At 40.2% G+C, this 23,619-nt stretch overlaps 1 protein-coding gene across 1 annotated transcript in view; it reads right to left on the minus strand.

The window, feature by feature from the left end:
• Positions 1 to 23,619, minus strand: part of ush2a (Usher syndrome 2A (autosomal recessive, mild)) — a gene marked incomplete at its 3' end in the record, with an annotated part of 184,671 nt that overhangs the window by 118,711 nt on the left and 42,341 nt on the right. The window contains exons 14-27 of the mRNA XM_084001543.1: positions 23,272 to 23,555; positions 22,493 to 22,718; positions 22,139 to 22,276; positions 20,610 to 20,790; positions 13,161 to 13,324; positions 12,681 to 12,839; positions 12,372 to 12,600; positions 12,022 to 12,142; positions 11,637 to 11,784; positions 10,038 to 10,319; positions 7,766 to 7,941; positions 7,472 to 7,619; positions 2,637 to 2,743; positions 1,859 to 1,982 (exon numbers count right to left, since the gene is read on the minus strand). Coding sequence (XP_083857669.1) covers positions 1,859 to 1,982; positions 2,637 to 2,743; positions 7,472 to 7,619; positions 7,766 to 7,941; positions 10,038 to 10,319; positions 11,637 to 11,784; positions 12,022 to 12,142; positions 12,372 to 12,600; positions 12,681 to 12,839; positions 13,161 to 13,324; positions 20,610 to 20,790; positions 22,139 to 22,276; positions 22,493 to 22,718; positions 23,272 to 23,555 — 2,487 coding nt within the window. The remainder of the gene's footprint in view (positions 1 to 1,858; positions 1,983 to 2,636; positions 2,744 to 7,471; positions 7,620 to 7,765; positions 7,942 to 10,037; positions 10,320 to 11,636; positions 11,785 to 12,021; positions 12,143 to 12,371; positions 12,601 to 12,680; positions 12,840 to 13,160; positions 13,325 to 20,609; positions 20,791 to 22,138; positions 22,277 to 22,492; positions 22,719 to 23,271; positions 23,556 to 23,619) is intronic.

Below are 23,619 nucleotides of genomic sequence, written 5' to 3' on the forward strand. Positions count from 1 at the left end.
GCGATCCGTGTTTCAAATTTTGCCATATGTTTTGACTGAAATATCATCAGGTCGTATCATAGAACACCAAAGACTATTCAACTCAAATAAAAATTTAACATTTGTTATTTCTGGGGTTACTACTGTAGATTTCCACAAGACATCAACAATTGACGAGTCTTTCCTCAGTGATCAATTGACTCTCGAGGGGGCATTACACTGCATTACATTCATAATCCAATTTGGCTTTGATTTGTTCGCTGTTCCGTGCGCTTCGATGGGAATAATTGTCTGTAGATGATGCTATTAGTATTGATGGTTGTAAAAGGGCGATGGTTTGAGGACTGCCGACACATTGATGGTCCAGAATAGATCCGGTCTGAAAGTGATTGTCTGATCCATTACCCTTTATGAAGGAGGAGAGTGGAGATGAGACCAAACCCTCAAGAGCAAAAATCATCATCTATTTGCTGGTAGTAGTCTGACAGATCTATTTACCTTTGTGCTGAAGAGGCATGAATATGATCAAAAAATCATCATTTGTTGATTTGTGATACAAACACTGCGTTCAGAGACAGCAATGTGCAAAGATAAAGAATAATAAGAAATACAACCGTTGGGATATCTATAACAAAAATAGGTTGTATTCATTTGCATTACAACTTTGTATTTCACTTTTTTTTTTACCATTTGTTTTACTCTATTTCAGCCACACCCTTTTCACATTAGTACACTTATACACATTAATGCCACTTGCATTGATACAACACAGTTATCCTTTGTGGGGAAGGGAAACCAAAGGGAGAGTTGAGCACTCATTTACCAGTTTTCATGGAAACCAAGACTGCCTAATAGGAAGTGGTTGCTCCTGTGGCCTCTTTTTTGTCAACTTATTACTTCCTGTTTTTTATTTAAAACTCCTTCTCCCCACCTTCACATCAGGCCACTAAGCGGCAACCGGCGGCAACCTGTCAGAATAGAGATGTCCGTCGGCTGCCATTTTTTTCTTTTTTTTTGTATTTCGGCTCCCTAATGACCAGCGCGATCGAACTTTGACGTCAGTCACGTGACGAGCGACCAAAGCGGCTGAAAATATTTGCCGTTTTGGAAGCTGTCTTGTCTGACGCCCACCCTCGATCTTTTTGACGCTTTGGAAGCTTTTGGTGTGAACGCACAGTTAGGCTTTAAAATGAACTGTACATGGACCCCTCTGTGTGGGGGGGCAAACATATTTGGGTGTTTTGGATACAACACGATTATGTGACCAACACAGACAGCTTTGTTGGCTCAATTACAGTTGGACGCTGTCACATAAGGATTACAGATCTGCATGGAGATAGGAATTTATCACAAATAAAAACCATGATTTGCCCACAAATGTAAATTCGTTTTTTGAAAATTTACAACTTCAACATGGGTAAAAAACACCTTCGACATGGCTTGTAAATATTTGAACTATTTAAATATTGTGTCCACACAGAAAGACATAACCGGTGATACAAGGTTTGCGCAGGACAGTCGAAAGGCTTTGCCTGCTCAAATCCCACTGATTAGTATCAGCAGTCATTAATTATGAGCGTCAGACTGGGTGATGTTCTCAGATGAAGCAGAACATGTTTGGCTGTGCTGCTCAACCCTCTAATGATGCTGGTAAACAGAAAGATAATTGACCTTTAAGATGACTGGGGAAGTCATTCTAGAGGAATGAGACTGAGAGAATGACTGAGAGAATGCAGCGCAAACACAGACAGCACACCACAAAAACATACCTGCAAACTCAGGCTCCTATATATAACTCACATGCACAGTTTAGAGCAACACGGACAGACATGCTGCTCATTTTCTGAAACACACACCTAGGTATATCTAGACATACTACCTGTGAAGTCAGTGTTGACAGGGAGAGTGTCACTGGTAAATTGGTAGTAACTGTTTCCAGGGAATCTGGTTCCTCTCCCAACAGGAACTTGTGGGTCAGAGAAAGAGACATCTGTCCTCTCCACCTGGAGATAATAACAACACACAATATGAATAACATTTTGCAGAAACAATACCAAGTCTTTGTTTTAGGACTGTCATATTTTTAATCAAAAATAGAGCAAAGAAAAACATGGAGAATCATACACTTATGTCTCTGTCTTTACATGTGTCACTTGAGCTTTGTATATCAGAATCATAATAATACTTATTTACTGTATATTATTTGATATTTATAATATTTTACAAATCCAGGTCTTACATACCATGCTAACATTTGCCAATTAGCAATCAATTCAAAGTACAGCTAGCTTTGCAGATATTTAGTCATAAACCAAAGAATTTTGACGTGACAGTGGCACTGGATGAAAAGTCAAGGGACCGCCAAAGAGATTAGAATTTATCTGAAGGGGGGGTTTGAGTATGTGTAGCAAATTTATATCCAACAGCTGTTGAGACATTTCAATTAAAATCACAAATGTCAACCTAATCGTGGCACCAGGAGAAAAGTCATTAAGATTCATCCTCTGGGAACCATGAATGTCTGCACCAAATTCTGTGTCAATTCATTCATGTTGCGATATTTCACTCTGACACAAAATGGTGCTTTTAATTACATCTGTACAGAACTCTACCACAGGTCTACGTAGGGTGTGCATGGGTATGAATATTAAACTGACCTGATATAGTGGGTGTGGTCCATTGAGTTGGACTGGAGGGTCCCAGTCTATCTGAATGGTGGTTTCATTTACTGGATGTAATCGAGGTGGAAACAGTCCCGTTGGAGCTGAGGACAGAGAGGCAAAAAATGAAAGACTGAATGTTAAGTTTAATAATAGTAAAATAATAACTTTCTTAATATTTTCAATCATATAGCAAATATCTAGATTTGTGTGTTCCCCTCTTTCTCAACACAATGTTGTCTTTGTAATCATGAAATGAAATGATTTTGTGAGGTTGATCTTTTTTTTTTTTTTTTTTAATAGAATCACTGTAGCGCATTTCTCATGTCTATTTTATGGCCAGACTGCACAAATGCCCCATTTTCTTTTAACAGAGGGTCAATTTAATTTCCTTCTTTCGCTTTAGATGTTAAATTAAATGTCTCTTTGAAACACACTGGGAGCTACTGGAGCCGCAGTCCCAACATGTATCATAAATAAATCAAGCAGAGACTGGCTGATATAGTGAGAGCAGATATATAAGAATGGAGAGAGAAACATAGCAAGTGATGGACTGGTGTAGAGATGGGAAAGATGTGTGTGTATTAAGTGTCATTCCATCGCCATGTATCCGCATATGTGTGTGTGTGCACGTTCCAGTAATGGTCTAAATGGTGTATGGTAGGAGTAAATTAGCTCTTAGTGACACACATGTGGACAATCTTCAGTGTGAGTTCTAATAGAGCTCTTAAAAGGGAGGTGGACAGCTTGTCTTAGGTGGCTCATCTTGGCACATCAAACCATAAATTACTTCCAATCGATAGCTTACCAGTCTATTGAAATTGAGCTATGGTGACATTTAGAGAACACACACACATACACACACACTAAAGACACACAGACACACACACAGCTAACGGCTTAGCTTTAAACATGGATGTCCTGTGTTGATGTATAATCATTTAGAAAACAATTTTATTCTTTTGGTGATAGGGGCACTAGAAGGTAGGCAGGTAGATAAACATGTAAACATGTGACAGCTATAGAAGTTGGTCTGACATCGAGTCTTTAAAAATAGAAAATAAGTATGTGTGAGTCCTTGACGACATTTATCTTGTGAACAACTATCGCTCGCAGGATTTGTACATGAGTGCAAATTAGGGTCCCTGGGGCTCTCAATGAGACCAAGGAGCAAAATGCACTATGATGACAACATGTAAATCTATTGGGACAGTTTTATTGGGAGTTCAGCTGTATTAAAGAGTAGAAGAGACTCAAATTAATATAGGGCTGACACTGGGCAGGATGCAGACAGGACAGCCATGTAATTGGTTTTAAATACGGATGCCACACGAACCAATAGTTAATAGTCAATAGGCAATTACAAAATGTAGAAAATTTGTGCAGCAACAGGTTCAACAGGATAGGGGAAAAAAGAATACAGCAAAATTGGAGACATGTATAGCAGGGACAAATTTTAGCGATCTCAAACTTATCTAAGCACCTCAAAATTAAATTCTGTCACCTCCCTGCTCTTGTTTTGTCGGATGATCTAATAATGTCATAAACGTATGCTTCTGTGTGTTGATTACAGACAGGAATGAAACTCTGTTGTCTAAAAGACTCAAAACAAGCAATTTATGACAACATAAAGCGTTGAACAGGAGCTGAATATAAAACCTGTCTCTTTATCCTTTGTGCAGTGACAGAAAATGCCATGCCTCCATTAACTCATTTTCTTTTCTCACTTACTCATCAGTTACTGCCTTCTTGGGAATAAGGTGTACAGTCTGTAATTACGGAGCACTACATGTTCTGGGCAGTAGGTGTCATGGATAAGTTCATCACATAATAAAAACTGGACACCCAGTCCTATCCACAGAACACCCATTTCAAAAGGATTACAAACTTTGACAGACGTGAAAGCGCAGTGGAGGGAGTTTCTGTGTGTATTTATGTCTGACGTTATATTTTGTGTCATATCAGACAGCTTTCCTCTCTTGTGATTCCTTGTTATGTGCTGTACTGTATTTTCTGCGTGTCATGCATTCATTTATTGTATCTGCTTGTTAATTCACCGAAATGTACTTAACACTTTGACACATTCAGTTTGACGAAAGCCACTTGCCTTATCACGAGTGTGCTCAAACACACACATACACACACACAAGGTTAACAGTCCACCAGAAAGGTTAATTTTAGCTGCCGACATGGTAATGAAGCAGCTAAATCATGGGCCAGCTCCCAGGAGCAATTGTGCATGTGTGTGTGTGTTTTCTGTTTTTACAGCAACTGACATGTCTTAACAGCCTCTTAACGTACAGTTACACCACGCACACAAGCACACCACTTATTGACATGGCGATCCCTTGCCATGCATATTTCTCTCCTCAAGAAGGGCCTCAGGCCAATTATGCGTAAATCAATAAAGTTCCTGTTCTGTTGAGTGGTGTTACAGTGTGAGTGTGTATGTGTGTATGTCTCTCTTTGTGTATGTCTTGTAGAACAAGCCTTTATGGATGTAGGATACATAAAACATCACCATCAGCCCCTGATTAGCCACTCACTTTACGTCGTGATCGATAACTTTGTGGGAAGACACACACAATGAAACAACTGCATATGCATCAACACACGTGGACAGAAAGCTCTTTCCTTGTGTCGTTATGTCTGTCTCAGTGTGCGCGCTAATGTTTAGTCATGTGCTTTGGTGTAACTCCAGTGGTTTCACAGATGCTGTCTGCTCACTTACAGCAGATGGTAGCTGGCTCTAATGGCCCTGCCTTGTGTGCAGTAGATTTATCAGCGTATCAGTTCTGCGCTCAAGTAGCTCTTACAAGGAGTACACTTAATGTGAGGATAATTCCCTCCACAAACTGAGTTACTTCCAGGATATATAGCTGTATCATATTGTTCGTTTCATTTCTGTAGAGACCAACTTGTGGAAATATTTGTGGGCAAATCATGTGTGGAGTTTTTAGTCAAGAGAAATGATAGTGACGAGAATTTCTTATTAAAAATTAGGCCAAATATGGACACTTAGGACTGCTACAGTAAGTAGACATACTTTTGGTTTGGATTTCTCCCTGTGATGTAAGAACAGGAATGTTTGGTGGTATGGAGTAAATGCTCACAAAAATAAAAATCTTATGATAACAGCTCATTTGTGCCCTTTTTATAAATGGAGAGGCAGAAGGTGTGAGGCAGAAGGTGTGCACCTCTCTCAGGCTATTCTTCAAAAAACATTGTATTTACGTGTTTTCTGTTTACTCTCAAGATGATAGTCTTAAGTCAAATGAAAAAAAGTGATATGAGATGTGGAGCTAAAACAGACGCAAAATGCCCAGCGGAGAAACACATGCTATGCAAATTGTTTTGAGATTAAAAAAGAAAAATCTGCCAAACGGCATATGCCATTATCATTTCTTATAGCTGAAACAAGGGACATCTTTGGCGTTGGATGAAACAAAACGGTGGCAACAGATGTGGCTGTTAAAAATACATTCAAAAAGTCAACTGGGTACAATAAGCCATATTGTATTGTACTGTATTACAGTCAAGAGAAGTCTTTGGAATTACTTGAAATAAACAGCGTGGCTGTGTCAACAGATGTAGCCATTAAATATACATTTAAAAAGTCCACCGATTACAATATGAAGCATCATTCATCACAATAAACATAAGGAAGGACTTTTTTGAGAACTGTATGAAATGTAGATATTCGGGATGTCAACAGATGTAGCTGTTTAGAGCGCGTTCAAAAGCACAAATCCCTGAGCAAGTATTTCTACATGAAAGGTTCTTTTTTCACATCCACTCAGCACACTCATTGTCTATTCACCTGAAAGAATAAAAACAAAAACAAAACATAAAATGCGCAGCAAGAGTGGAGACCATGAGTGAACAGATGGAAAAGTGTGTTTAAGGGTCAAGTGTGCGTGTCTGTGCGATGTGTATATTGCGGAGTGATTCAAGTTTCTCTGCTGCCATGTGCTATTTTGTGTTTAAGTGAAAACGCGAGGCAGAGACTGAAGTGATGGATGCTATGAGTGAAAAAGTGAGAATGCAATAGACTGTCAGAAAGAAACAGACAGATAAAGGGAATGAATAAAAAATTTGTGTGTGTGTGTGTGTCTATGTCATCCTGCACTGATCAATTAGTGCTCATCTCATTCCCAGAGATTTGTGCCTGAGTTATTAAACACAGCTAATTCATCCTACTTCCATAACGGTTATAAATCTAAGGAAGAGGGAGAGAGAGAAGAGAGGAGAGAGACATCGTATGTGTGTTTCTGTAACTGTGTGTATGTGTGTGTGTTTGATTCATGGCCAGCAGGAAGTGTGAGCTACGCCACATTTTTCTCCTTGTAATTAACAGTAAATTGTTTTTACTGCCGCTTGCCATGAATATCCCCTCTGGTTAACACGACAAATGCTGTCGACACTCAAGTACCCAATGACTGACTATGTGCTTCTGGATGTGTGTGTGTGTGCGCGTACAGTACTGTATGTCAGCGGCTTGTGTTGTAGTAGTTATGAAGACAACACTTAAGTAATTCAATATTACACGCAATATGTAAGTGATCGGCCATTATCCTTCAAACAGACAATTGCATTTTTTAAACTTTAGTGTCATTAAGGAGACCCCCGCGTCTCTTGTTTACACTCTACCAAACCAACTCACATATTGTTCCCCAGTGTATGATTTTATATCGTAAGCATTCCCCCGATTCCACGTTTGTGTGCCTTATACAGACCAGCAAGGTGGAGGCAAGGTGTAACTGGCTGCATAGAAGTGGTGGTGTAATGCAGTGTGTACTTTGTGCATTTGTGTGTTGATCTGTTTGTTTCACCTGCTGGTAGAGTCCGTCCTGAGCTTGGCAGACTGGTGATGCAACCTGCCTTTGTGCAGAGTGTCACAGTGAAGTTGTACACATGGTAAGGCTTCAGTCCTTTCACTATATAGACTGGCTGTGACGATGAATCCGCTCTGTGCAAGACCTGAAAAAAAGGACTTATGGTGAAAGTCTGGCATGATAATTTAATGTGTCATTTAGGGAAAATAAAATAATTTAACTATAAGCAGAACTTAAGTCTGTATCATTTGTCCTACTCATTAGTTACAACCACGTGTGTATGGGTCTTGCCTGATTAACTACTGGAGGGGCATAGGGATTGGTCGTCTGCTCAGTGAGCAGGTTGACCCGATATTCTGTCACCCGTCCTCTGGCGATGACGCCTTGACCCTCAGTTGAGTTCCACAAAACTTTAAGACTGCTGGATGACAGCGCAGACACTTCTGGAGGAGCCATCAACTCTGGCACTTAAACATAGACAGACACAAATGCATTATGAAAATATCCACATTTGAATGAAATACAACATTAATTAACAGGCTGTTACATTTTGTATTGAATTAGAATAAAACATTCCATTTCTTGATATTTTGAAAACAGTGTGCATGGAAAGGGGGGAGAACAAATAAGATGTGAAATACAACCTGTATTCCTTGAATACGTTCAATGCTAATGTAATGCAGGTCAGGACACCATTTCCCCTGCCTGTCACAAATTTATTCAATAATCTGGTTAGTATAGTTGAGAGAGACAGTAAATGGGGGGGCAGAGAGAGGGGAAACAACACGCAGCAAAGGGCCGCCCGATGCCGGGTTCGAACCGAGGCCAACTGCAGCAAGGAGTGGGGGCGCCTGCTCAACCCACTGCGCCACTGGCCCCCAATAATTAATTTAAATGTAATTTTTCTCTCTGGGTTTGAACAGTAAAAGGAACCTAAACTTTACTGTACAAACTTTTTTTTAAGTGAACATTCAACAACCTCCTATTGAAAGAAAACTATAACCATATCACTGTCAGGGCTGTATTCTCAAAGTATTTTTAAGATAAAACTTAAGATGTAATTCCCCACACTTCTGTATCATTCATATCAAAGGTGCACTGTCTTCAACTTCGGTTAGTAATTGCAGCATCTCCCCAAGTGATGTTGGCTGCATTAAGTACAATGCACAGACAAAGGACATAAAGTAGTAATTAACAGTTGCGATTTGATTCTACAGCATACTTCATTTATTGTCAAGTGTGAAATCAGTGTGAAATAAAGCATCTAAAAAGATTCATTTGACACAGACTGATTTGACAGTAAAGGATATCTGTTCCCAGTCTCTGAGGTGTAGAGGATCAGACTAACTAACTTTACCGATTCCTAGTGTTAGGGAATTCAAATATCTTTCACTGCCACTTAACATATGGGCTTATTGGACTAGGTTTATCAAAAACAAAATACAAATTTAGATGAAAAGGCATATATTTAAAATCAGACTTAATGGATATTATGTGGACTTAATGGATTTAAGTATTCCATAATTGTATGGTTGTGACAGCCACTATTACATGACAGATTAGAGAGAAGGATGCTTTTATTCCACTGTTGATGGCATCTTGGTGTGAAATATGCTGTGAAATGTGATTCATGGTAGACATAACCACAGTTTTATTCTTTCTCTCTAACACAGCACATGTGCACACACAAACGTGGACACACACACACTCCACATTTAAAATGGTGTTATCATATGCTTGTTATCCAGACACATAGCTCAGACTGATGTTGGAGGCAATCGTTTAGTCCTAATGAGCCATATCATCTCTTTGAAATTCAAATACCTTAATGAGTTTCCCCTCCCCCATGCATTTTTTTTTTATTTCCTCCCTACTTCCCTTCTCCACATTTCTTCTGACAAATACCTCCTAGCTTGTTTTCCCAAGAATTCTCTGGTGAACAGATTTCAACCAAAACATCACTTTGTTATGTTTTGGTTGTTATTCAGATCGGGGATTCCTGTCATTACATGATTTAAACATTTTAAACTAATCTTACTAACAATGCTGTGCCATGAGGGCAAGCAGAGCAAGCAGTGCTTGTCCAGTCAAAACAAACAAAAAATATGATTTTAAATAAACCAATAAATTAAATGAAATAAGAAGAATACCTCAGTGGAAGTAAGATCTTCTTATGTCTGATCAGATCTTTGTATTTAATATTGTCTGTTTGCCTTCATCTATAGGCACTTAGCTACTGTATTGTCTCTGAAAGCTAGGTTGACTCCCAGTCATTATACTATGTATTGTTTCTGTAACTCCTTGGTGTAACTGTGCACAATTCACAAAGACTGGAGCTTGGCAAGCAGAGACGAGTGCAACATTTTTTTGTATGAACATTGAGAGTAATCCTGAGATCTTAAACAGGTAGCTGTAGCCATTGTGTGTCATTTTGTATGATGTCTAATTATTGTCAACCTACGCAACTACAAACCGATACACAGACAGACCCCATGATTAGAGGATGCATCTCTGTAAACGCCATTAATGACAAAGCTTAACCATGATCAAAAATGATACAAACCTCCCTCCATGGTGCGTGTTGTGGTCCACTCTGATGTGATCCTTCCTGCAACGTTGATACTTGCAACCCTCATCTGATAGGTGGAAAATGCGTCCAGGCCTGATATAATTGTACTGTTCTCAGGGGGTGACAGAGTGCTCCTGTTGGCTAGCTGTGCATCTGGGGAAGAACTTGGATCCAACCAACCAGAGCTGACAAACACTTTCTTCCCAACTGCCATGTTAGACAGGTTTTGGGTTTGCAGTGGTCCACGTAGAAAGACCTCATACCTTGTGATAACACCTGTACAGAAAGCAAAATTAGTGTGATAGAGATCAGCAAAAAAACTCCTCATTAGGATTATAGTACAGCAATAAGAGAAGCAACAATTGCAGCTGGTCTCCCAGTGCCAATTCAATAGGTTTATTATTCATGACTGTATTAGTACTAAAGCCCTGCTTAATCCCCATTGAAACAGCTAAATTTCTGCACTTTCTAACGTACATTTATTTATTTATTTTTTTTTTTAAATCGAAGACACCATAAATAAGTAATCTGTGGCCTGTATTTGGCGCTGTGGTAGAAAACAGGCCAATAGTGGTTCCTGTTGGCTCTCTGGTGGACAGGCCTAACCTCAAATGGCAGAGCTGAGCTGCTGAGGACAGAGCAGCAGCAAAATGCAATAAGAGAATTTGAAACCCAATATGAAATAAGTGAGTGTCCAAACTATGCTTTGTGTATAATGGTAAAAAAGATCTAATAATGTAAAGAGGCATATGTGGAACCATTGGAACTCCAACAACAATCATTCATGTGAATCAGCATGTATTGCCTGTAAGCGTCCTGCCACCAAAATATATCACTTAACTACTGACAATCCTCTGCTGTTGGAAAATAAACCATAAACGAAGGGCTTCACCTTATTCAATTATGTATGCGTTTCACTGACATATCATAAAGTTATCTTTCAATTCCAAAATTGAAAGTGTCGTTGTTGTCGTCACCCCTGTTGCCCTCTGTTAAATCCATTTCTAGTAACCAAAGGCATCAGGACAAACCGGTACTTTAAATATTGAATTGATGACAAGGAAAATGAAGTAAGGAGACATAGAGAAAAAACATGTAACAGGGATTAGTGACACTGGGGAACAGATTAACAGAGAAAAAAAACAAGAGACACAAACAGAGAGAGAAACCTAGGTTACAGGGCTTTGTATGACACTGAGCCTTAGAGCCGTTACAAAGCTCTTTGGATTTACCAAAGGCAGTTCCAATTCAGAGTGCATTTGTGTGTGTGTGTGTGTGTGTGTGTGTGTGTGTGTGTGTGTGTAGTGTGTGTAGAGGTGTTAGTGGATTCTCATACTTCTTGAGTGACACAAGCCTAGAAGCCACAGTACTAAGCTAGTGTTTCATGCAATATAAAAATAACTGTGTTGTATGTGTGTGATTATTTTACTATTTTATTAATTCTGACATTGTCGTTAATAATTTCTACATTTTTGTGTCATGTAGTTGTAATACACTCCTAATAAACACACAAAACATGTCTACCTTTAATTGCGTGAATGTGTGTACATGCTACATGAGCTGTTCAGTATGCGTGTATGTCTGAGATCCTACCATTTGGCTGACTGGGGGGCTCCCAGGAAACATGCAGTGTATGAGGTCCTGTAGCAGTGACTCTGGGTGGAGGTTGGTTTTGTGGGGGGGCAGAGGCTGTCAGAAAAGACAGTGGTGCAGTAGAAGTGCACCCTCCAGAAGAGCACGCCTGTAGACAAGGTTATGATTTTGTCATTTTCATTTTGTAGGTTCTAGATGATAAAAATGAGCACCGGTCGAAAAACTGTGATGGAAGCATATTTGCTATATTCTTTTGAAGATAGAGTTGCTTCAGATGTCTGTCTTTTTAGTGGTTATAAGTATTATGTCTTTAAATTTTGACTGGTGCCTACATCTCCCTGCAAAGAGATGTAGGTACTAAAAACGCTGGCAGTTTGCCACTTACCTCCAGTATTATGATATACTGGGTGAAGGGCTTTAGATCACTCGCCATCGCCTCTGTAGATAAGCCTGTGTAGTGAATGATGGGCTCTGCCCCAGATGACTCAGTAGAGGATAATACAAACCTGTGGGACACAAAAAAATGTGGTAATCAGTTCCTCTTTGCGTTATTTTTCCATCCGTCCCAGTAGTTTTACAGGGCTTCATGCTAGTGCTGGGATGTCACAGTGGCCAATCCAGAGTTTGCGTTTTTAAATCTGCAGTCAACTCTGCAATGTTGCCTTTACTCTGTTGTCCTGAGAGCTCTGTTGCTAAAACACTTAATCTCATCCCCTCTTTATCTTCCCTCCTTACCTTTCCACTGGGCCGGTATCGTTTCGCGGTGTGCTCCAGTTAAAACTAGCTGTGGTTGCACCAGGTCGTCCCACAAGGTTTAAATGGAGCTGGTCTGCTGCAGGTGGTGCGCCTAAGGTTTGGTATGAGGCCGATGCACTTATTGTCACACCGGCCACATTAGCTGTTATGAGCCAGTAAGAGTAGTCGGTATAGGGAGACAAGCCGGTGTCCTCAAATGATTCTGGGCCTTAAGAAAAGAAGAAGTGGTATTTGAAACAATAAGAAAGGGAGAGAGTTGTGCAATTTGCAACTTGTGTGAGTACTTACTGAAAGGATAGTGACTTTGGATGCTATGCACTGAACGTCCATCTCTGATTAGTGTGTAGTTGAGTATATTAGAATTGGGGGAGTCAGGTGGATGCCAAGAGACATGAATTGAAGAATAACTGGAAGCAAAACCAACAGGTGCAGGCTGCTGAGAAGGTGCTGTACAAAAAGAAAATGTAAAATGAAAAAACAAAATGACTAATCTAATCTTAGACAATGTGTAAATCTGTCATCAGTGTCAGCAATAGTACAGCATGAGGACTGCATAGAGAATCATTTTAGTAACCAGGTAATTCATAAACTGAATCTTAGCTTAGGTTGCTGTGTTTGTGTGATGTTGGGTTTGTGTGTGTGTGTGTGTGTGTGTGTGTGTGTGTGTGTGTGTGTGTGTGTGTGTGTGTGTGTGTGTGTGTGTGTGTGTGTGTGTGTGTGTGTGTGTGTGTGTGTGTGTGTGTGTGTGTGTGTTTTGACAAACCACACCTTTACTGCAGCCAAAGTGGTTCTCAGGGTTAAAATGACTTGCTCCAGGTTGACATACATCACACTTGTCTCCTGTTACCAGCAGCTTACACACACACACCCCTGAGTCTGGATGACATGAACCATTGACACTGCCCACTGGGTCACATGCACAAGGCTGGCACCTGGTCATACAAAGGGAAAAAAAAACATGAAGGCATAAAGATTGTTTTGTACGAGTCACAATTTTCACATCAGTGGTTGAAATAAAAAATAAATAAAACAGTTAAAATAATTGCCAGATAAACACTATTAAAATACACATACTGTACTGCCAACTTTACAGAATACAGACATTTTACATTGCAAGTTTTCTAAATAGCTAACCGTTAGCTAGCTAGTAATACAACAATGATGTAAGTTTTTCAAACCAGCCATCACACTGATTTTTTTTACAAATTGAAATTGTAAATACTGCATTGACTGAGAGTCGTGGAGTGAATGCAACTGCTTAGGTGTGGAAAGTTGGCCAGAAATAAAGAATGAAAATGCACTTAGTGTGCAAACGTTCAAAGATAACTTCAACTGGATCAGCATGCGTGTCTGAGAGGTGTCGGGTCTTCACCTTAACACTGCGAGGGAGACCCTCACTGCCATCTCCCCCAGACACTCTCCTCGAGCTGTGAAACCAACTTCACAGAAGCTGCTTTCCCCCTCAGAGTTGTCAAAGAGTGTTGTGTATGTGTGTGCACATGTGTGTGCGTCTCTGACGGTGTATGCGTCTGGGTCACCAGTGTGGTGTTACCCTCACTGGGGCTGGGCAGTGGGTGATCATCCGGCCAGCTACCTCACACCTTTATATACACACATACACACACAGCCCATATGTGTTTTTCCTTCCAACACATACTGTACTCACATGCTCCGTCTCTCTCCCTCACACACTGCTACACCTTCTTTATTACTGTGTGAAAAGCCACAGTCTCATAACGAGCCGCAAATTTGTCCTGTCAACTGGCGCTCCACCCCCCCACACACACAAACACACACACACACACACAACACAAACACACACTTAGAAATGCCATAGTGACTTGACCTTCACTCTGTTCCCAAGGAGAAAGAAAACACCAAAAATCACCCCCATTCTCCTTTTTCATCAGCCTCAAAGTACAGTACTGTATATGTTCGTGTGCGTGTGTGTGTGCGTGTGTGCGTGTGTGTGAGTGAGTGAGTGAGTGAGTGAGTGAGTGAGTGAGTGAGTGAGTGAGTGAGTGAACATTTGAGATATCGCAGACTAATGGTCGGTAACGCTTCCTTTTACGGTACGGTAATTACCAGGCAATTACCAGGTAATAAGATGTATTTACTAGGTAATAACCAGGTAATAAAATGCAATTACATTGTAATTACCAAGTACTTACTAGGTAATTACAAGGTAATTACCCAGTATTTACAGATATTTTTCCTGACTACTACCAGGCATTTACCCAATAATTTCCTGGTAGATACGCAGTAATTGTATATTGTAGATTTTAAACCCGGTAGTTAAAAAATATTTACCTGATATTTATCTGGTAAATACCAACAAGTTACCTGGTATTTACCCAATAATTACCAGGTAGATATCCTGCAATTGCATATTGTAGACTATAAACCCACTGAATGTGTCTATATGTGACTTTGTTAGGGTGATAATAACTTAGATATTTACCTGGTAATTACCAGGTATTTACCCCAAATCATCACATGTTTACCTGGTAACTACCACTTATTTACGTGGTAGTTACCTGATATTTACCTGGTAAATATCAACTAGTTACCTAGTATTTACTAGAAATATACGGAAAACTACCAGGTATTTATCCAAGAATTATAGATTATGTATTACCAGTCAACCTGTGTGGTGACCGTGAGGGTATAACTTGCAACTATTTACCAAGTAATTACTTTCTAATTACCCAGTAGTTACAATTTACATTATCAGGTAAAACCTTGTGAATTACCCTGTAAGGAAGGTGGAACTGTACTGTAAAAGGAAGCGTGGTTTGTTTCAATGATATTACCATGTACTTTCCTGGTAACTGTAGATTATAATCCTCTGCCCCCCATCAGGCTGTGTAGTTTTGAACATGGTACCTGGTAAAAACTCCCATATCTACCTGATAATTAACAGGTAAATATCAGAGTTTTACAGAGTCGTTACCATGTAAGAAAAGTGTAATTGTACTGTAAAAGGAAGCGTGGTTTGTTTCAATGATATTACCATGTACTTTCCTGGTAACTGTAGATTATAATCCTGTGTAATTTTGAACATGGTAGGCCTACCTGGTAAAAACTCCCATATCTACCTGATAATTAACAGGTAAATATCAGAGTTTTACAGAGTAGTTACCATGTAAGAAAGGTGGAACTGTACTGTAAAAGGAAGCGTGGTTTGTTTCAATGATATTACCATGTACTTTCCTGGTAAGTGTAGATTATAATCCTGTGTAGTTTTGAACATGGTACCTGGCAAAAACTCCCATATCTCCCTGATAATTATCAGGTAAATATCAGGGTGATATCGGAGTTTTACAGAGTAGTTACCATGTAAGAAAGGTGGAACTGTACTGTAAAAGGAAGCGTGGTTTGTTTCAATGATATTACCATGTACTTTCCTGGTAACTGTAGATTATAATCCTCTACCACCCATCAGGGTGTTTTGAACATGGTACCTGGTAAAAACTCCAAGGTTGGGTTAAATATTTCGACCCAACAGATTGGGCTGAGATTTGGACGACCTCCAGCTTCAGAAAACAGTGTTTGGTAAGTAAACTTATAATTATTAGCCTACAGACTTGGTAGTTTAATGTGGTAGCCAATTAGTGTTACTTTAAAAACTTCACCTCACTCTGCAGCCAGGCATTGTTTCCTCGTGTTGCTTGCTTGCTAACTTGCTAGCTAGCTAGTTATTTTCACCTGATAAGATAGTTTCCAGCACAGCAGCAGCAGCATCAATTGTCAGGGCCGTGAAGGAAAGGAAATGACGGTAGCCTAGCCTCCAGTCTTGTGTTTTAATTGACAGGAGGACCGTTGTGGTGAGTTGGGAAGTGGGTGTTAGCAGCGGATGCTAACTGCTAGCGCTAGTCGAAGTTAGCATCGAGCTAGCTCACCTTTCCTTTGCGATGCTGCTGCTGCTAAGAGGAAGAGACTTGCTACCAGCACTGGCTAACATCCAGGACATCTGGTGGTGCTAGTAGCCCTCCTACTCTGCTTCTGCTGCACATAGCTGTCTATCAAAGTCTATGAGTGTAGGGTGAGTGTAGTTTTCTGTTAGCCGTGTGTGTGTATGTGCGCTCGAACTGTTTTGCTTTGTCGTTAGTGGAGGGAGGAGGAGGAGGAGGAGGAGGGGGGGGGGGGGGGTGCGTAACGGACGTCACCATAGTGACTAGCAGCAGAGACGTTTTGCTAGCAGTGCTTGTTGGTGCTAGGTTGGAGTATTTGGGTTTGCTATTTTGAGATTATTGTGGTCTTTCTTTTCTCTGCCCACTACAGAACCCAGTATAACTGGTGAGAAGTGCTGGCAAATGACATTGTGGCCTCCTCTCATGGACACTCAAGGTATGGTGAGTATGTTTGTGTGTTGCCCTGTCTAAAATGCATAGCTATTTGATTTCGACTTCTGGCTAAAAATCAAGGAATCCCTCATCCCAGAATTCATATAGGGCCCTGAAAAATTAATGGAATAAATAGATATTTTCGAAAACATTATTGTAAAAATATAGTTCATGATTTGTTTCTACCACATGGGCATCAACAGGATGGGTATTTGAAGGGTTAAATGCAGAGATGCATAGTTTGTTGGCTGTGCACATACAGTATGGGCTACTGTACCCAGTGTACAGATTTTATATCTACCTGAGATGGCTGTTACATGTGCCTAAAGAAATGTGCTATGGGCTAAGACTCCAGATACAGTGTCTGGTACAGCATTACCTGTAGAGATGAACCTAACCTGTTGTACAAACTAATTTTTGAATCTTGTTTTTTCTTTTTCTTTATTCTTCAGCCTGGAACAAACATGGTGCAGTACCTGGCGACCACAAGCAGTAGCACAGAATACCTGTATGTCCTCATGCTAGGGAGAAGCATCACTGGGATAGCCTTGAAGCACCCATCTCTGTTGGGTGGGGTGGGGTGTGGATAGGTTATAGTTTTTACGGATGTAATTTGCCAAAATGTGTCTGGACATGTGAAGGAGGCAAAAAGCTCTGCACTTTGTGTTTTTCTTTTCATTTTCTTTTTTAATATGCAAGTTATTGTATGTTTAGCACTTAAAGGGATAGGCCAGCATTTTTTTTCCGTGTCTTGCCTCACTCCCGAGTCCATGACCAGCAGATAGACACCATCCTTTTGACTTTGCGTGCAGTAACAAGGCAGAGCCCCTATCGTCCGTAATTAGCTTTGCTTAAACGCTGTAAGTGTATGGGTAGTGTTAGCCTGCCTCCTACCTGAGCCGACATCAGCAGTCAGAAGCTGATTTCATTTTAGCTCTAAACTCTGTAAATATATCACTTTATCGACATTTCAAACATTTTTAGGTGAGAAAGTAGACATTTAGATCAGCAGTGTGTCTTTAATTTGTCAAAATACCAGCTGTGGTTTACAATTTTGTTAGGACAAATTCGGCGCTACTCAAGCTGCGGTGTGACCAACCAAACACCGGTTGCTCTTTACATACAGAAAACCATGACGATATAATTTGTGCTTTTGTTTTGAAATAGGAAGCTAACCTACCCTCGATGTAGCTCGCTTGAACCAAAATAACCGTCTCTGCTTCAACCCTCCGTTTTGACCGATCTCGTCTTGTTAAGTTTTGTCAGCTCTGAGACGAAGATCGGCCCGCCGGTTTCCGTTTAGAGTTGCTGAAGAGTTTCTCTGATGACTTTAGGTGGAGGCAGGCTATCACTACCTATATACTTCCAGCGTTTGAGCTAAGCTAATTAGCGGTGCGCCAGCTCTGCCCGTATCTCCCTTGTTACTGCACGCACAGTTGAAAGGATGGTGTCTATCTGCCTGTCATGGACTCGGGAGTGAGACAAGACACACAAAAAAAATGTTTGCGTATACCTTTAAGAGTATTGAAGTTACTCTCTTCAAGTTCACTGTTTTGCAGATTAAGAGGATTAAAGTTAGTCTCTTTGACAGTTCACATGTTTTTGCGTATTTCTCACAGAGTGTAACAAAATGCATTGTATCTTTATGTAAAGGAAAGTACATGGTAATATCATTGAAACAAACCACGCTTCCTTTTACAGTACAGTTCCACCTTTCTTACATGGTAACTACTCTGTAAAACTCTGATATCACCCTGATATTTACCTGATAATTATCAGGGAGATATGGGAGTTTTTGCCAGGTACCATGTTCAAAACTCCACAGGATTATAATCTACAGTTACCAGGAAAGTACATGGTAATATCATTGAAACAAACCACGCTTCCTTTTACAGTACAGTTCCACCTTTCTTACATGGTAACTACTCTGTAAAACTCTGATATTTACCTGTTAATTATCAGGTAGATATGGGAGTTTTTACCAGGTACCATGTTCAAAATTACACAGGATTATAATCTACAGTTACCAGGAAAGTACATGGTAATATCATTGAAACAAACCACGCTTCCTTTTACAGTACAGTTCCACCTTTCTTACATGGTAACTACTCTGTAAAACTCTGATATTTACCTGTTAATTATCAGGTAGATATGGGAGTTTTTACCAGGTACCATGTTCAAAATTACACACCCTGGTGGGGGGCAGAGGATTATAATCTACAGTTACCAGGAAAGTACATGGTAATATCATTGAAACAAACCACGCTTCCTTTTACAGTACAGTTCCACCTTCCTTACAGGGTAATTCACAAGGTTTTACCTGATAATGTAAATTGTAACTACTGGGTAATTAGAAAGTAATTACTTGGTAAATAGTTGCAAGTTATACCCTCACGGTCACCACACAGGTTGACTGGTAATACATAATCTATAATGATATAATGTTACCTGATATTTACCAGGTAAATATCAGGTAACTACCACGTAAATAAGTGGTAGTTACCAGGTAAACATGTGATGATTTGGGGTAAATACCTGGTAATTACCAGGTAAATATCTAAGTTATTATCACCCTAACAAAGTCACATATAGACACATTCAGTGGGTTTATAGTCTACAATATGAAATTGCAGGATATCTACCTGGTAATTATTGGGTAAATACCAGGTAACTTGTTGGTATTTACCAGATAAATATCAGGTAAATATTTTTTAACTACCGGGTTTAAAATCTACAATATACAATTACTGCGTATCTACCAGGAAATTATTGGGTAAATGCCTGGTAGTAGTCAGGAAAAATATCTGTAAATACTGGGTAATTACCTTGTAATTACCTAGTAAGTACTTGGTAATTACAATGTAATTGCATTTTATTACCTGGTTATTACCTAGTAAATACATCTTATTACCTGGTAATTGCCTGGTAATTACCGTACCGTAAAAGGAAGCGTTACCTAATGGTCATATCACACACAGTATCTAACAAGTATTTAACAGTGACGTGCAGTAACGTGTTTGCAAATGAATATAAAACTGGAATATGATATCATATTATGTTATAAATATGTAAATTATTTTCAGAGATGTAAATGACCCAAAAGCACACAATATTAATGAAGATTTTAGATTACTAGAGTAATACGTAATAAAGTTAAGTGTCAGTGAATGTGTGTCTCAGAATTAAGTTCCTAAATTCCTTAGGAAAAATGTGTAGGATGTATTTGCATGTTTGTATGTGCAAAGCTGCACTGTTACAAAAAAAGTCTGGCTTATTTACATATGTAAAAATGTCCTTTTAACCCTTTCTCTCATATTATTCTGCTCTTTTCCTCACAGCTCTGCCCTTCCTTAACATCTTTATAGAGTAGTTTTTAATCACTCTGTTGCTTTTCATCGTACCATCGCTCTCTAGGACGAGGAGATCTCAGCCACAGCCGGATCTCTCTCTCTCTCACTCACACATGCACTACACCACTAGCCAAACAGTTTGTGGACCATCTATCTGGTATGACGTCCTGTTGAGAGGAACGTATGTGTGTGTGTGCATACCAGCATTGCACAGGGTGTAATGTGTAGTAACATTTGTGTATGTGTGTGTTTTAAGTTGCTTGTGTGTGTCTGTCATATGTGAGATAGCCTGCAGGTAGAGACATGAGTGGTAAAGGTCAAAGCAGCTCTTAACTCATGTAAGTCATATGTCTGGCCACCTATCTGTGAACTGTCTTTACAGAGACTGCACCTGCAGGTTTGTGCGCTGCATGTGTGAGCGTGTGTGTGCGTATATGTTTTCGTAAAAGTGTTGAAATTAATGGATATTTACAGGATGTAGAATCCACAGATGTGGTCTTCATGACCTGAGGTAACCATACCTGCCCAGGCCAGGGTTGAATCCAAAGAACATCTCACGACACTGGTCACAGCGCCGCCCTCCCACTGATGGATGGGCACACACACACTGTCCGGTCTGGCTCTCACAACCACGCTGCGATGCTCCCATGGGATGGCAGTCACACTCCACACACACTCTCTGATCTGAAGAGAGGTAGAAGCCTGGACAGACACAAACATAAAATAAAGCCAAATCTGAAATGCATCTGATTGCCTGTGAGTCACAGGTGTATTATTCTCAGTTTCACCCCCCTCTGCCCCCCCTTTCTTTTACTTCCTTCACCTTTATTTCCTGCAGATGGTTTGCAAAAGTCTCAAATTAATGTCACAAACTTAATATGAATGATTCATAGTGTTTTCTGCACAACAATTATGTATTTAAAATAAACCATGTGCCATGTAGTGATCTCCAAGAACTCCATTTTAATTATAAAAACTATGAAGAAGCCGTCATACATACTGCTGCCTAATTTGAATAGTGTAATTTTTCACAGTTTACATGGAGTGATAGTGTTGTGTATAAAATACCTTTACATACTGATTAAGAGACTGACTTTGGACACAGCCTGCATTGTTTCCTTGCTGTCCTAATAAGCATTATGGGGTGTTGTTTGCAATTTATTTGTAATAAAATTTAGCACAAAGCCAATAAGTGTGGCTGAGGTTACATTAAGCAATCTGGCTTCTAAAGTATAAATCAATTTGGTTTATTATCCTCAAAGCCTGGTAGCTAATAAACAAATTACATATTTTATTTAGCCACTTCAGCAAGGAACTCACATTGACAAAAACCTGCAACTGGGGAAATTAAGGTGGACAATTTGTAGGAACTGAGCATTGCTGTGTAATAGTAAAAAAAAAAAAAAACTAAATCAGACAGAAAATTTGCCACTGTATCAGCTTTACCTTATTCTGTGAATATTTGTCGGATAATATCTTATGATCATGTGTCCTCTGTTCCACTTTATAACATTCTGCCATCAACACAACTATTGACAACTTGTGTTACAGTAAACCTGACAATGCTGTTGGTCCTTCTCCATAACTGCAACAACACAACATCTGTTACCTCTTGTCCGATAAGACAAAGCAGACACACACAACCGAACACACTCTGACTAATTCACAAGCTAATGCACACACACATGCAAAAAAATGAGATGAGTGAAAAAAAGCAATCTTCTAATCTCCTCCCTATTGCACTGTTGTTGAGAGTTGGCACAGCAGGACAATCACTGAGTGCAGATCTGGCAGAGAACACATGCCAAAACACACACGTTATATTTTTTTGGACACTTTTAAGCCTTTACTTGATTGACAGGGAATGTAGGGACAGGGAGCAGATGCAATGGCATACAGCAGACACTCTGGGGATTCACCGCTCAGGACATTCGCATCCACAGAGTATGCACCCAAAAATTAGGTCAACATCAGGACATTAACCCTGTCACCTAATTTATTTATACCTTTTTTTTGTTAGTAGCATCTCCATCCATCCGTGCACACTCACCTGTACGGCAGCTACTGCAGTCCTGTCCATAGCGAGTAGGGACACAGACACATTGCCCTGTGGTGCTGTCACAGATGGTCCCTGCCACTGTTCCTCTGGGGTCACAGATACATGGTACACAGCCCTGGGACAACCCCCCTGACCAAAAAAAAAAAAAAAAAATTGCATCAGACACCAGAATATACTTAGAATATACATTTCCTCATGTAGCAACCAAAACAATATAACTTGCAATAAAGCTCTCAAATCATATAAAGTATGATATTTGTTAATGTTTAAGAGCAATAAGATAATAAGATTTGTTTGGATGCAAAATGTCAGATGTAACTCTGATCACTCGCAGTGTCCTCTTACCCTCCAAGTCTGAACTCCTGTTGTAGAAGTTGTGGGCACAGTTGGTGCACTGCGCTCCCTCCACCCCTTCTCGGCATGGACATTGTCCGGTGTGCATATCGCATGTACGTCGTGGCACGGTGCCACTGATGTCACATGCACACGGCAGACAGCCCAGGGAGTTTCGATGCTCCAGGGTGTGGTAACCAAGATGACAAGAGTCACAGCGGCGGCCTTTCACGTATTTCTATGAAAGAAATGATGTTGAGATGTAAAAAAAAAAGAAAAAAAAAGGGGGGGAGGTACAATAAACAAACAATGGCAGGGTGAGAAGATGAGGAATGGATAAACAATGTATTGCTGCCATGCTAAAATTAACTCCAGCTGTCCAAGTGAACTGAAGTCACTACCATCACACTAGTTTGACAAAAATTGTGTGAACTGTGGTTTTAACTCAATGATGAAGTCTGCTTTGTCCTGTCATGACCTGACTAAGCCATATCCAGTAAAAAGAAAAAAGAAAAAAAAGAAAAGCTCCCTGCCCCTCAGTGTCTGCAGCATCTTTTTTCTGTTATCTTTTCACAAAACCAGAACCAAACTCCTTAACTAACCCACCTTGACCAGTGATATACTATATTCATTGGTAAATAGTCTCAGGTGCCTTTGCCATGTAGTAAAGAGAGGTGAACTTTATTTTATTCAGCTAGGATTGGCTCCAGCCCCCTTACAACCCTGCATGGATTAGCTGTATAGGTGATGGACGGTGGATGTTTTGGGGTGTCATGTATTTGTTAACTTGCCTTACACACACACTGTCCTGTGTGAGGATCACAGTCTGTCCCAGGTACCGTCCCCTCATATGAGCAGTTGCATGGAGCACAAGATCCCTCCAGTCTCAAGCCATACGAACCACTGGCGCATGAGTCGCAGCGCTGTCCCCCCACCCCGGGCTTACACTCACACTGCCCCCCCTCAGGCTCGCAGAACTGGCTGAGGGAGCCCATGGGGTCACAGTCACATGGGACACAGCCATCTGGGTGGGACAGGTTCCAATATCCAAACTCACAGCGGTCACAAGAAAGACCTGGGAGGAGAGCGAGGAAAAGAGAATTTACCGAAATGTTGAGAGGGCAGAGTGTGGCCACCTG

This window comes from Trachurus trachurus (assembly GCF_905171665.1).
Source record: "Trachurus trachurus genome assembly, chromosome: 3".
Classification (NCBI taxonomy): Eukaryota; Metazoa; Chordata; class Actinopteri; order Carangiformes; family Carangidae; genus Trachurus; species Trachurus trachurus.